This window comes from Chroicocephalus ridibundus, chromosome 5 (assembly GCF_963924245.1).
Source record: "Chroicocephalus ridibundus chromosome 5, bChrRid1.1, whole genome shotgun sequence".
NCBI lineage: Eukaryota > Metazoa > Chordata > Aves > Charadriiformes > Laridae > Chroicocephalus > Chroicocephalus ridibundus.
The window spans coordinates 67,446,931-67,461,124 of record NC_086288.1 but is presented as its reverse complement, the minus strand read 5'-3'; the positions used below and the strand labels follow the sequence as shown (position 1 = coordinate 67,461,124).

The following is a 14,194-nucleotide window of genomic DNA, read 5'->3' as shown; positions in this document are numbered from 1 at the left end:
GTTTTTTTACACTGTCCTGTAGTTTTATCCTGTGTTTAGTTATTCCCTTCCTTTGCTTTTTTAGTGGCTCTGTTATCATTTCTGCTTTGTTCCTCCTTTATATTGCTCTGGTGATAGGAAATGTGCTGCATTTCTGGTAGTAGCAAATGAAAAAAACAGAAATTTCATAAAGATCTTTGCGGGTAAAATCAGACAGTCCTATCTATACATCTCTCTGGTTTGTTTTTTTAAGAGAGAAACCTCATATCCATGTTTATTTTTCCCCTCTGTCCTTTAACCCAGTCTGAAGAGAACCTTGACGCAGAAATTAATGGATAAAATTCCCTGGACCATCTTACTCGCGTAGTTTAGCTGTACAACTGAAATGATAGGAAGTTAAATAATAAACTAGTGAGTTGGATATAGGTAGTTCGTCAAAAGACTAACAAAACATGCATGAGTGTGGGATGGTGGATGTGCATGAAGTACAAATATTGTAGAAGATGGAAATCAAGAGGAAAATCCGTTATATAACAAATACAGAAAAATCTAAGTTTGGCTGGGATTCACTGGATTTGAATGTTTAGGCTCCCCTTGGTTGGTTGGTCATTGGTAGGCAATATTGCCCCCCTGAAATACCTTTATCTATTATTCCACTGTATGCCTAATTAATGTTGAATTGCACTTTTTGTCACCAGACGGCGTTCAGTGAGTCCAGTCCCTAGAAGAGGCAAGATCAGAAACGGATTTTGGAGTAACCACTTGTACCAGAGGCATTTTGAAGTGCCCAGTAATGAGTCTGCTGAGGTGCCAATTGCCCCTGGAGCACTGACAGTACCCAGGAGGACACAGTGATCAAGGAGGAGAAGAGAGAATCCTATAAAAGCAGTGATCAGGAGGTTTATGAGGAGCTGATCACAGTAATCTCTTCTTTCTTTAACTGAAGCAAATTTCCACCCCCTGGGTTAGGGGGTAGTAGGGTCACACAGCCCCTGTGCCTGGTAGTTTCCCTGGGACAGGACTTCATATGCAGGATTGCAAGGGTGTTATGCTACACGAGGCCAATGTACAGGATGTTTTAGATGCTAAAGAGGATACTTGGAGGTCATTCGGAGATGGGTAAGATGATACAGAAGAACAAAAGTTGGGGTGTGCTGTGAAGAAAATAATTACAGAAAGAGTCAAGTGTTGTAAGAAAACATGGATACTAAGATGGCTTAGGTGCTGGTAAAAAGGCAAGAGAACAAGTCCTTTTTATGGAAACCTGGATCCTTTAGAAGATTGTGGAAGAGTATAGGAGACAGGGTTTCTGCCTCTGACAGTCAGATAATAAAGAACATTTTATCTTTGAGACAGTGAGTTGTTCATGCTTTGTGTATGGCTTTTGCTATTTTAGCCCTTTATCAGAATGCCTGCAGAGGCATAACAAGTCATTTGCTTTCTTTCTACATTTTTATTTTAAATTTTATAGATATTTTCATTTGTTCTGCCACACTTCTCTCAAACTGAACTCAGAAGCAAAATTGACTTTATGGCTTGTTAGACATATTTGACAATTGAGCTTTGAGTTATTGCAGTTGGCTGAAAAGCAGTAATGAGGAGCTGAACAGGATTTTGTTCCTCTTTAAAGTAATGTGGAAAGATTCTGTTAGTTGTCTGCTGTACTGTGAGGTATTTTGCTCCCAAGGATTTCTTACCTTCAATCTCTAAGAAAATAGCAACACAGCAAAAAGAGTTCTTAGCAGAGGAAATCTTCAGCCATTGTATGTATTGTGTGTGGGTGACAGTCTACATTTTAAAAGTGCCTGGATCCAGGAAAGATAAGAGTTAATGGCCTTAGAGTTTTGGTGCTGAAGATGCCAGGTTTAGTCCCTGATAAATCTGTAGTGACTCTGATTTATGTATCATACAGAGTGAGTGTTTCTTTGAATACTAGAATTACATATATTTTTACACACTCCTTTATACCAAGGAGGAGAGATCACCAATATGTGCACTTTGACAGTCTTGTTAATCAGCATTTTATTGGAGTAACATTGGAGGGTGTCCAACACATGGAAAATTGACAAAACTTCTTGTTTGCCTTCATGCTAGAAAGGAATTCAGTTTTGTAATGATTAGGGTGGAGAGAGGCAGAGTATAATATCTCTCTCCCAGAGCTCACCAGCTGTATGCTATTTACTCAGGAGAGGTGTTGCTGAATTGGGAAGTAATGTATAGTCATTGCAACAATTTAAAATACACAAGAGTCTCCAGGTACAAAAAACCAATCAGATTGTAGTCATAAAGATTGCTTTTTTTGATAGTAGGGTGTATAAAATATAATATACAGCTATAGGGCTGGGATTGGGGAAGATAATAAAAGAAGAAACAATTTATAATAATCACTATAACTGAGGATGCTATTTTTTAGATCACGAGGGACTAGAAATATTTTTCAATATGGCTTCATTACCTACAATTTCAAATAGATGCTCACATCAAAAGGTAATGGTAGGCTTTTATTTCTGTCTTAAATCATCAGAGATCATCCTCCACTTTGCTCCCAAATTATAGTAATTCCAGCTCTGACTACAGTATTTTAATTTCAGTAGTGCTGTTTATGACTGCCTCTGTGGGCCTCTTTACACTGGATAGGTCATATTGACTCTTTGATGGTACATCATATTTGTCCACATTTACTAATACTCTCCTTTATTATGCTCTCTGTCAGTTTGCTTAGTCTAGAGGCCATAATATATACCTTCTCAGCTGTTATCAGTGAGAGTTTTGGCATATTTACCAAATGTGTCTTCCAGCTGTTTGTAAACCCTGTGAGTTAAATACTGTGCTAGCAGTAATACAGCCAAACCAAAATACAGTAATTTGAAGTAGAGTAAAAGTAACTCCTTCAGTATACGTGGAAGTATTTGACATCATAGCCTTACTGCTTACTGTGGTCTTACCAGTTACTCCAAGAAAAAGAAGGTAACGATAAACAGGAAAACACACAGAAAAAGAAGTAAAGTAAAATAAAATAAAAGTACAAGCTTTGTTTTCTTTCTCCAGGTCATGAGGAGAAGAATGGAGGATATCCTCCCTTTTTGCTGTGATAGATAGTATGTAGAAGAACTGTATTTGCAAAAGGTGGAGAGCTGGTGTGACTCACAGCAAAGAGGTCAGAGCTGGGCAGAACAAGTTAGCCGCTGACGTGAGATCAGACAATTGCAAGTACCGGGAGACAGGCAGGAAGCACATTGCAATTCTGGAACAGGATTTTGATACGAACGGGCTGCCTAAGAGCATGCAGTGAAGCCAAGGAATCCTGCTCCGTGATACATAAAAATACTAGTCTCTTGTTACCAAATCTTACACAGGGTCACAAAACATTAATAAACTCAAGGATCTGATTGCAAAGTTTAGCTGCTATTTCGTACTTTATGCATTCGAAGTGTGTTACAAATAATACAATTATTAAGCCAAGAATGTTTTAGTGAGGAATACAGATATGAGAGTGTCATTTTACAAGTGAAAAAGATCATAGAGTGATTCTCTCTTCTGTGTAACTGGTCAGCCACATATAAAATCTGTGTTTCGTCCAGTTCACAGCAAAAAATAATTGCATAAAGGGGGATTAGTTACCTGTTGTTTTGTTGGGTTTTTTTGTTTGGTTTTTTTTTTTTAAAGTAATAGAAACCCCTCAAATTTGCCATCTTTATCAGGGCAAAACCTAGTGCTGTTCCCAAAATAGGTGGTCTGTCTTCGGTTCTTTGCCGATGAAAGAGCTTGTTATAGGCTTGGAAGAAGGAAAGATAAAGGATGATTCCTTTCAGCATCATGTGAAGGTGAGAAAGCTTGTAAGGGATCTTCTGTTGAAAGCTTGGATAGCATTTCACTTGGTGACATGTGTTCTGCTTTATTTTATCTCATTAAGGTAATTCATCATGTGCAATTCAGATGCCTTGGGGAAAATTCCTTTCTAGCGCACCTCCACTTGAATTTATGATGTTATGTGACAGGTTAATCTTCCCCGTTTATTGTCTAATCTTTTTCAGTTGTATGCTCTACAAAGAACATTATCCTTATTTCATTCGTGATGACTTTTATCTGATGTTTTGATTTCTTGTGGTCAAATATAGATTAACATTCCTCTATTAATTGCTGTGACATTGCTGTGTGTTACTGACTCCTAAATTCTTTCAAGCTACAATTAAATATTGTTTTGCAACTTTACTGGTTCAAATACCTTCTTTTGGATGTCAGCATTATGTCCAGAGAAACCATTTTGCGCTATTTAGCAATCAGTGCTTTTACCTGTTCTTTGTGCTAAAATAGTTTTAGAAAGGCTGACGTGACATATCATGCAGGGAGCTCATGTAGTTAAAAAATTTCTTCTATTGCTGTCATGCAGTTTTTCTGAGATAATTTTACAAAAGTTAGTGTAGTAGCTTTATAATTAATTTTAAGAAAGAATCATTAGATCATCTGCTTTGATCTCCTGTATATTGGAGAACATTATATCTGAACTTGGGTGCTTCTGTACTTTACGCAATCACCTGTATGTGGCTGAAGCACATGTGAATGCACTGAGAGATGGGAATTCCAGCCCTTCTTGGCAGTTTGTTGCACTGGTCAGTTACTCTAATGGTAAAAATGTATGCCTTGCTTCTCTTTTGAATTTGGTTAATTATAGCTTCCAGTCATTGGTTCTTGAAGAACTTCCTAATACTCAGGTTTGGTTTTGTATGCAAAAGGTACTTGTATGCTACATAATCAAGTCATCTCTCAGTCATCTTCTCAGTACATTGCCAGATTACTCTTTCTTAGTGTCTAGGCAAAAAGGCTTTCTTCTATCCCTTCAATATTTTTTTGTTTGCTCTTCTTCAGTTTTCAGTATTCTTTCTAAAAAGTGGAGATTGTAGCAGATTAAGGGCACTCATGCTCAGACTCCGTAATGAAGATACGGATATCTCTTACCTTCTTTTACTATCTGTCTCTCTCCACCGTGGCAGTGGATAATAGAGAAGAGTGGTAGGCATTGACAGAGGAAGGACTTCTGAAATGCGTTTTCTTTTTTCCACCTCTTTCTTTCCCCAGGAGGGAATAACTACTGTGGTGATACATTCTGTTGAGTGAACATATCTTCTAGCCATATGGGTTATTCCTCTTTCTCCTAGTGAGGTTAAAACATTAAAATGCTTATGTGTGATCAAGGCTGTAAGTTTTTATAGGTGATGACGGCAGAGCACATCTGTTGATTCAGCACACCCATGCCAAATGGCTGGCACCTTCATAAACTACTTGTTTTAGGAAATTGAGAGGATGTATCTGCTCTATGCTGCTGCATTTATTAAGCTTGCCAGTTATCCAACATTAGAGCCCCAGTGCGTGCAACACAAACACAATCTGAATCCAGCTTTATTGATGCCAAGTTAACAAAAATATTTTGAAAGTGTAATTATGCAGAACATCATAAGAGTCCTCATTTGAGAGAAATCAATCCCTGAAGGGTAGAAATGCCTTGCAGTCTGCTACCCATTTTGACCATCAATTAAGTCACTGAGAAAGCTATTGGTAAATAGTGAAGATACGCTTGTATATGCTTGACATGTCTGGTGTAAGTGGTTTTAGCAGATGAACAACCTGGAATTGATTCCCCACCATGTCCATTTCAGCTTCTTTGAACTTTCAGTGTTGCTAACTGAATGACCTATTGCTTTGATCTAAAATTAGTGTGTGTAGCTCCATTTTTAAAGTGCTTCCAAGTATAACCACTTTTACACCCCTGCTGCTTGCTTTCATTATACAACAAGGATGATTGTTTCTCCCTGTAGCAAAGAAGTTACTGTGTTTTAAATTATTTTCCTGTACATTGATCCAGAGGGAGAATGCCAGCAGTTTGTTAGGGTTTTAGGAGTACAAGTTTCCCTGACTTTTCCAATTGTATTCATACACCTAAGAGTCCCACTAAGCAGATGAGAGACCAGAATTTAATCTTTGTAGTTCTTGTTTATTAGGATGTATTTCACAGTGGTACGTGGGAAAACCCAGGGGACACACACAAATTCTTGCAAAAAAATGATTTGGCTCTCTAAGGAAGCCTGTGTGAGATACTGCTTTCAGCAACATCGAAATGTAACTGCACATACCAGACTTCTTCATTCATGCTGCCAAAGGAATAATAGGATTACCCTGCTTTGTTTTGCTTTTTCACCCTGGCATTAAATGAACTGAAACTTGATGTGTGAGTCTCTGGAAAATAAGGTCAGTTGAAAAAGAATTCATTGTCCTTTTATTCTTATTCTTCTTAGGTGTTCACAGACAAGTTCAGGTTTATCCAGAGAACCATGGCAGAAGGTGGATTTGATCCTTGTGAATGCATTTGCTCACATGAACATGCAATGAGAAGACTGATTAATCTGGTAAGGATAACAAGAAGATATTTGGAAGGGTGGTTATTCAGACATTACTTCAGCTCATGCAGATTTGCAGTTACTGATGCTTTTGGTTCTGCTTATTCAGTTGCCTCTACAGTTAGAATCTCTGTATCTGACTTTCTGATGAGCTCTTGAATAGTTAATACAAATGATAGCTTTCTGTTTGTTTCCTGGGCTGCATTTTGACAGCATTGACAGTGTTTTTATTGAAGTGTTTCTTTGTAACCCTTTTTAAGTCTGCATAAACCCAAAGAAACTACGCTGCAAACTCTTTGATTTCAAAGTGAAACCACCCATAGGAAGCTCCACGTGCTCATATGGCAAGATAACATTGTCTAAATTTTTTAAAACTAACCTTTAAAAAACTCTGAAGTCGAGAACCCAGAGATTTTGAGTTCTGAGTTCTGTTTCTTGCTATGTCGTTGATATGGTTGAGCACCTTCAAGCAAGTTATTTTACATTGCTGTAACTGTGACCTGTAAAATAGCAATGATTCTTTGCTTCTGTATGGAACTTTGTTCACTGTCCATTGAAGAAAAAGCTACAAAGTGCTTTTTCCTTCTAACTAAAAGTATATATTTTTTAAAATCAACACTAACAGTTATGAACTGTGAGCAATTAGGTGAACTTGACTACAACTCTAATTCGGTTAAAATGTTTTTTAAGATCACATTGTACATCAGCTTCATTTGATGTACTTCCCCTTGTTGATTTTCATAGATTTTTTTTATCCCATTTTCTTTCTTGGGGCCTAAATTAATGTCCTTTTAAGTTACTGAGTACATCAACTGCTCAAGGCAGTATGTGTGAAGAGCATCCTCTCTAGGATCAGGCCCTTCTTCAAGAGGTTTCTTGTCAGTATTTTTGGAAGATTATCAGGAAAATATGGCATCCACTAGCCTATGATAAGAGTAGGGCTAATGTGTCCCCAGATAATATATGTCTGGGAATAAGGAATCAATTTGTGTGCTTGCCCTTAAAATAAAACCACTTCCACATGCATACATCCACAAAATAACAAACTTGTGTTAAACTGTGCTTTGCAAGAACTATATATAGGTTGTTCTTGCAAATGTGTGGGTTGCACTAATGTAGCCCTGCTTCACCCTGAGCATGAAATACTGAATGTTCACACTTTCTTGGCCTTGGAATGCATTGTTACACTCTCATCTGAAATGCCAGGGAAGAACCTAAAGCCATGCAGATGCTGTACCTGTGTGTGCTTTCTGGGAGCTTGGGTGACCCCATTTTCCAGAACGACTCTGCTCAGAGTAAGCAGAGATTACCACGCATGTCCGTAACACAGCACTGCAGAACCTGTGCGGTCGTGTTCTCACGTTGTGCCCCTGGGCCTATGCACACAGAATGCCTCCTCAAAAACACACAGGCCACACTGAGCCAAAACACCCCACACCAGGCTTTCTCAGTGGTAGGGCTACATCCGTGGCTGTGGCAGAAGACAAAATGATCCCCCACAAGCACAAGAGGAAATGATGAGCACTTGTCATTTCACAGACCATGAGACCCTTGGGCTAAGCATCAAAGCTGGAGTTGCCAAACAGCCCAGATCAGTGTAGTGGCCAGCTGCACCAAAGTCCAAAATGACACCAGACAAATAGAGCATGTCTGCTTAGCCAGTTCCATGTGGTTTATGGGCCTGACATAATGTCCCTTTGGTAGTTCCCAAGCATGGTGCAGCCCGTGCTCTCTTGAGTCTCACAAGTCACTAGAGGTTGACTCACTTTCTTGTTGCTGAACAGGCAACAGGCTTGTTTGGGGGATGGAGGTGCAAGAAGTGAAAGGGCTGTGTGCTCATTTGCTGGTGTTTTCAGAATTGTTCAGGGTGGAAGGGATTTCAGGAGGTCATCTAGGCTGACCTCCTGCTCAAAGCAGGGTCAACAGTGAATTTGGACCAGGTCGTTCAGGGTTTTTATTCCAGCTGAGTCTTGGAAACCTTCAAGGATAACACTTCTGCAGCCTCTTGGAGCAACCTGCTCCGATGTTTGACAGTCCTTGTGGTAGAGAATTTTTTCCACCCACTGTTTTAGTTGAATGTATTGTACCCTCTGCCGTACAGCGCTGTGAAGAGCCTGTCTCTGTCCTCTCAGTAACCTCCTTGTAAGTACTGGGGGGCTGCCGTTAGATCCACACAAAACCATCTCTTCTTTGGGCTGAACAAGCCCAGCTCCCTCAGCCTCTCACTTACAAGGTCACCACAGCCCCTGGTGACCCTCTACTGAATTAAATTCAATCTGTAAATATGTCTTGTGGAGGGGAGATGGAGACTGGATGCAGCATTCCAGATACAGGTTTAAAGTGCTGAATACAGGGGTGTGTAATCGCATCCTTCAGTCTACTTATGTTTAAAGGTCAATGCTGTTGGCACAAGGGCGTAGAAAATTGAAGCTTCTGTGGAGAACAGTTGTCTGTTCTGTGGAGCCTTTACGTCAGGGCCCAGCCATCCCAGCTCCTTCTTCCCAGTTAGAGGCACAATTTCAAAATATTGTGAGCTCTCCCCGCTCCCCCCATATGGATGCTCATACCTATGTTCTGTCCCAAGAAGGATTTTCCTCTTGTCCTTAACATGAAATTTGTGCCATATCCCACAGTTGTGTTGATTCTGGACCTTGAGGCTTTCGTACACATGCTACAGTGGTGACAAAGGAATCCCCAAGAACAGGCTTCAGGAAGTTGGGAGGGAGAAAGGAGGATGCGTATTGGCTACTCTGTCCTCTGAGGCTTGTCAGATGCAAATCTGAATCGGTATGGTTCAGACTTTTGACCCTTATTCAGCATTTTTTATCTTTTCATTTTTTGCTAGAAGATACCGTCAGGCAATGGTACCAGTCAGACGGTTATCTTTGTGTTGTGGCTGGAGGATTCTAGGTATGAACGATGTAGGTGAGTTGTGTCCAAAGTCAGAAGAAGTGCCACAAAGGTTTATGAGATTTTGTTCCTGGATGCTCCATGCAGTGTAAGGTGAGTCCAAATAGATCTTCTGGAGGCACGCTAGTTCCTGCGTTGTGAGTGTAAACAGAGCACATCATAGGTGCACCCTCTTGGGCAGTCACCAAGGCCAATCTAACAGTGTTCCTCTGTAGCTGCAGGAATGTACTTTATTGCTCAGTGTCCAGCTTCCAAAAAGACCATACCAATTAGCACTGGAAACTGTGAGGAGTAAGAGGAAATGTCAGATTTCATCTATCCTAAAAAGCAAACCAGATGCTCCTAAATATTTATAAGAGCAAATCACTAGCTGGGATAATTCAGTGGAATCTAGAAAGGAAAAGTCTCAGAAGCCTCAGTCAGCAGCCAGACTATCCTCAAGTAACCTGTTACATGATTACAGCAGGAGACTTGCTAAACCTTCATTATTGCATCTGTAACTTTTACGCTTCAATAAGAGTTTGCTTTCTGAGATGCCCTTTTGTCACTCAATCTTACACAACATAAGCAAATGGGAATTTTACTATTTGTTTTAAAAGGAACCCTTGGGCATTGGTTCTCAAAGCTGCGGAACCCCACAAGTGTCAGTGCCCACTACGTCTAAAAGCTGGATCCTCAAAACCTTCACTCCAAAACCATTGCGATACAAGCAAGCTAGGCAATCTGTAGTTGTTCAGCCTGGGGCTGTGAAAAATATCCAAACATGCTGTGTACCCAGAATACCCATGTTCCCTATGCCTACTTAATTGTTCATTCTTTTTAACCTAGATAGGTATAGAACACATCCAGAGCACATTCGAATGCTGTTACAGCTGGGAGTACTTGTCAGGATTTGGGAGCAAATTGTATAACAAGGTGGTTGTAATTCTCTCCAGACCAAGCATTGTAAATCCAGAAGTTCGGAGTTAAGATCAAATTTAACAGAATAACAATGTAATTATAAGAGATGCCCAAGTGTGGAAATGCACTTTCTGGATTCTTCAGTCCAGTAATGACATTGTGCAAAGAATCCTGTGATTGATGTAGACTATAATAACTTGCATTTGGGTTAAAGTAAACTAATTTTTACAGACTAACTTGTTTATACCTGCATAGAACAATACTGATAAGAATTAAGGCTTCTGCTAATGAAGAAGGCATGATGTATTCAATTATGACTATTACATGTAGAGTTAAAAATACATATTCAAATGCACAGAATTTCTGTTAGAGTTAACTGTATGGGAAATTTGAATGATGCTGCTATGCCAAGGTTAGAGGGAGGTCAAAAAGTCTTGATTCTACAACCTGAAGTTCTCGTTTTAATTCCCGAAGTGTTACTTTTAAATTTCTAATTTAATTGGTGTATTTACTTTGAAATTCTTAGAAAATGTATTTGGTATTCAAAGTACAATTTGTGGATGAATACATTGTATTTTTTATATATAGCCTATAGTTTAAATCTCTACTTGAAATGCAGACTTCAGTTCATCTTGTCATTACAATTAATGCTTATGTAATGAAAAAAAAAGCTATTGTCATTTAAACTCTTCTTCCTTTCTGCTATTAGCAACACCACAGAAAATTACAAACAAGCTCTTTGTTTTTAAAAAGCCTAACTCTTACTAAGCTACGTGGCTTGATTATTTTTCTGTTCATTTTGCTTGGCTAAGCAGGGGTTTATTTTGTTGAGGTTTTTTTCTTCTTAATTCATGATACCATGAAGATTTTATAGACAGTGGACTGTACATCTTTAATGCATATGATATTTTTAGAAGATTTTTTGCTGCTTATTAGGTTAACTGGGAGATAATGTTCATACCCACAGTTCTTATATATACATACTTCAATGGCATTGAATTCTCTTACGCTGAATGTTGTATCATTTTCATGAAGTAGATTTTTCAGGGTTCTCCTTGGTGTCAAAACAAGAAAATTTCACACATGGTAAACTTCTGTAGTATGGCCACTGTAGATAATAAGCAAATATTATGAATTCCAAATATTCCTAGGAGAGAATAGAAATCTAGAGTCTTTGTCTGTGACTTCATGAATATCATTTCCAGTATGTAATACCCATGGCAACATCTGTTATCCTTTGGTGGTGTTGTGTAACAATTTGACTATTGTACGTTGGGCTCACTATTTACTCTGTGGATATAGCAGATGATTGGGAACTTTCATAGGAGGAAGTAAGCATAGAAGAAAAACATCACAAGACTTTCCATCCTCTGCAGATATGCAAGAGTTGTCTAAAGACAATGACAGGTCTGTTAGCTTGTATGACTTTATCTCCTGCTCAGTCTACTCCATCTGCAAAACTTATTTTGACAAGAAGAGCTAAAGTTCAAGAATGAAGAACAACAAACAACATCAAGTACTTTAATGGGGGGACTCTGTCAGACAAGGGGACAGTTGTTTGAAAGAGTCATGGTGAAGGACGTTCTGTGGTATCCAGAGGAAATGGTTCCTGTCTTAGTTGTGGCAGAAGATAGCAAATCTCTGGATAAGAATGACGTTATATTTAAACCCTTTTATTTCCTTTTTTTCCCAATTCTTTTGTAAAATAAAAATCTGATTGCACTACGTTATTCCTCCAGACTTCGATGCTCTCTGAGTAAGCATGGCTGATTCATGGAGTATCTTAGCCCAAGGCTCAGTTCAAGTCTGAAAACTAGACTGAAAACAGAGTGTACGTGTTCGCAGGGGATAATTACACGTAGAGCATCTTCCATGAAGCCTGAGACCTGTGTATGACTACCATGAGGCGCCAGAAATGTCAAAGCAAGCCAGTAACACACGTTAACTTTGTATGATGTAAACATCCTTTTTTTTTCCCCTTCTGATACAGTGTTATTTGCTTTATAGAAAGTGTGACTTCAGAATTCTCTCATACTAATTTCTATGAAAACAAACAATATGTTCTTTAACCCAAAACACTTCTAATTCTGTAATACATGAGGATCCATTTTGATGAACTGCCAGCAGCTGTACTGTAGAGATTTGATGGCCTTACAGATCTCTGTGGGAATTTCAACCTTGTGTTTTGTTCTTCTGTAGCTAATTGCAAAGTAATGGCCCATGTCTAGTTATGTTGCTATACCAGAAGGCTTGAATGTCTCGAAAACTCTGGGGATACACAGCAAATGGTTCTTTATTTTAATCTCTCTTGTATTTTGAGGTGTCACTAGATTTTTATAGAAGTTGCAAATTCTTGATCTATTTCAACACAGTTTATTCCAACGCTCTTTTGTCAACCAAGTTTCCAAATAATTCTCTTGGCCAGGTCATTTTAGAGTCTTACTGGCATAGTCTGAAATAGTATCCAACAGAGCCTTGGCTGGGGGAGACCTTGTGCAAACAGCACAGAATAAACACAGATGACTAAAATAGATCAGCGTTGTGTGCTGCAAATGGTTGAAAACCTCTGAAGATGTCAGCACAGCTAAGCCCAACCTAAATAGTCCCTCAGGCAACCAGCAAAAGTGAGTAACCCTACTGACGTGGCCTTCTACTGAAAGCACAGCAGAACTATACTGAATACGTGTGTGATAATTTCAAGTGACCTTCTAAATATGGAGGTTGCACTGGAGACTTCTTACACATGTTCTGTGGCGTTTGCTTTCTAATTATTTTTTTTTAAATAGCAGTTGCTACCACTTTTAGTCTATAACCCTTCTTAGCCAACCACCCCAAGAGCAGGAAATTGCATTTTGCTCTTACTTGTGCCTTTTTTTTCCAGACCTGCACCTTCAGTTCCCAATTTGTTGGTGTTCAAGCTGGTTCAAAAAGGACCTTTCCCAACAGCTGAACATTAGATTGCTCATTAGGACAGAGAAGCTACCATCCTTCTGAGATACGGGGGAAAAGACTTGATGAACCTCCTGAGGCACTGAGCCGAAAGAATATAACTCAGGGTTGGAGTGGCAGGGTGTGAGGCTGTTCCTGAGCACTCTTGCTCCACTGACTTCCATTTCCCCTGCTTCTGGGGGGGTGAGCTCAAGGTGCTGGTGTTCCACACGTTAAGGCCCCAAACCTGTATCACAGAATTCATGCATTGCTAGTGGTCTTTAACCTAGCAACTAGTTCTAGACCAAGCAGTCAGTATAAATGGAGACTATTTTCTAGACAGGTAAGTGGATGTTCAAAAAAATAGAAAAAAAAGCCATGAAAAATGGTGTCCGTTCGGGTCTATGTCCCATGGAGACCATTTTTTCATATAAGGGATTAAGTATCAGGACTTTACTGAAAGTTGAAGGTGCCTGTCATTTTTTGCATTTCCCATTCCTGAGCTTTGTAGTATGATGGAAGCTGCTGCTTCTTAACCAGTATGTACATATTTTAAAAAAATTATAAAAAAACCTCAGTCAAGACTCATGACTACCTTAAAGCGTGCGTAGTGTGACAGAATTGCAAGCAGTGTAGAAAATTGTACATTGAAAATTCTGTCAGCTTGATATTCCAGAAGTAATTAATAGCTATAACCTGTATTATGAATGGCTGAACTGTGATGATCAGAGTTGGGTTGTAGCTGTCTCATTTGAGGAAAAAGGAGAAAATTGTGCTTTTTCTCTCAGGCCGCATGTGGATGTAATCAACACTTAGAGCAAACTGTACTTATCTCTTGGAACTCCTAGTTCTAAGCCTTTTCCTCAAGGCTGTCTATGTGGGAGTACCCTTTTCATTTGCTAATATGCATCATTTTGCAGAAGATACTCAAGTGTTTGGTCAAAATGCGCACATGTATTCTGCTTTTGTATTTTAGATATAAGTTTGCTCATGGCCTCTTGGGAAATCTGTGTATGTTGTTCATGAACGTGTTCAGATGCCTCTGTAGTAATACTGGGTAATACTCTATATCTCATCCATTTGTT

At 39.1% G+C, this 14,194-nt stretch overlaps 1 protein-coding gene across 1 annotated transcript in view; it reads left to right on the top strand.

Moving 5' to 3' along the window:
• SMIM14 (small integral membrane protein 14) overlaps positions 1 to 14,194 on the top strand; it is a 42,578-nt gene that overhangs the window by 9,557 nt on the left and 18,827 nt on the right. Inside the window, exon 2 of the mRNA XM_063336553.1 lies at positions 6,270 to 6,380. Coding sequence (XP_063192623.1) covers positions 6,306 to 6,380 — 75 coding nt within the window. The 5' untranslated portion in view covers positions 6,270 to 6,305. The remainder of the gene's footprint in view (positions 1 to 6,269; positions 6,381 to 14,194) is intronic.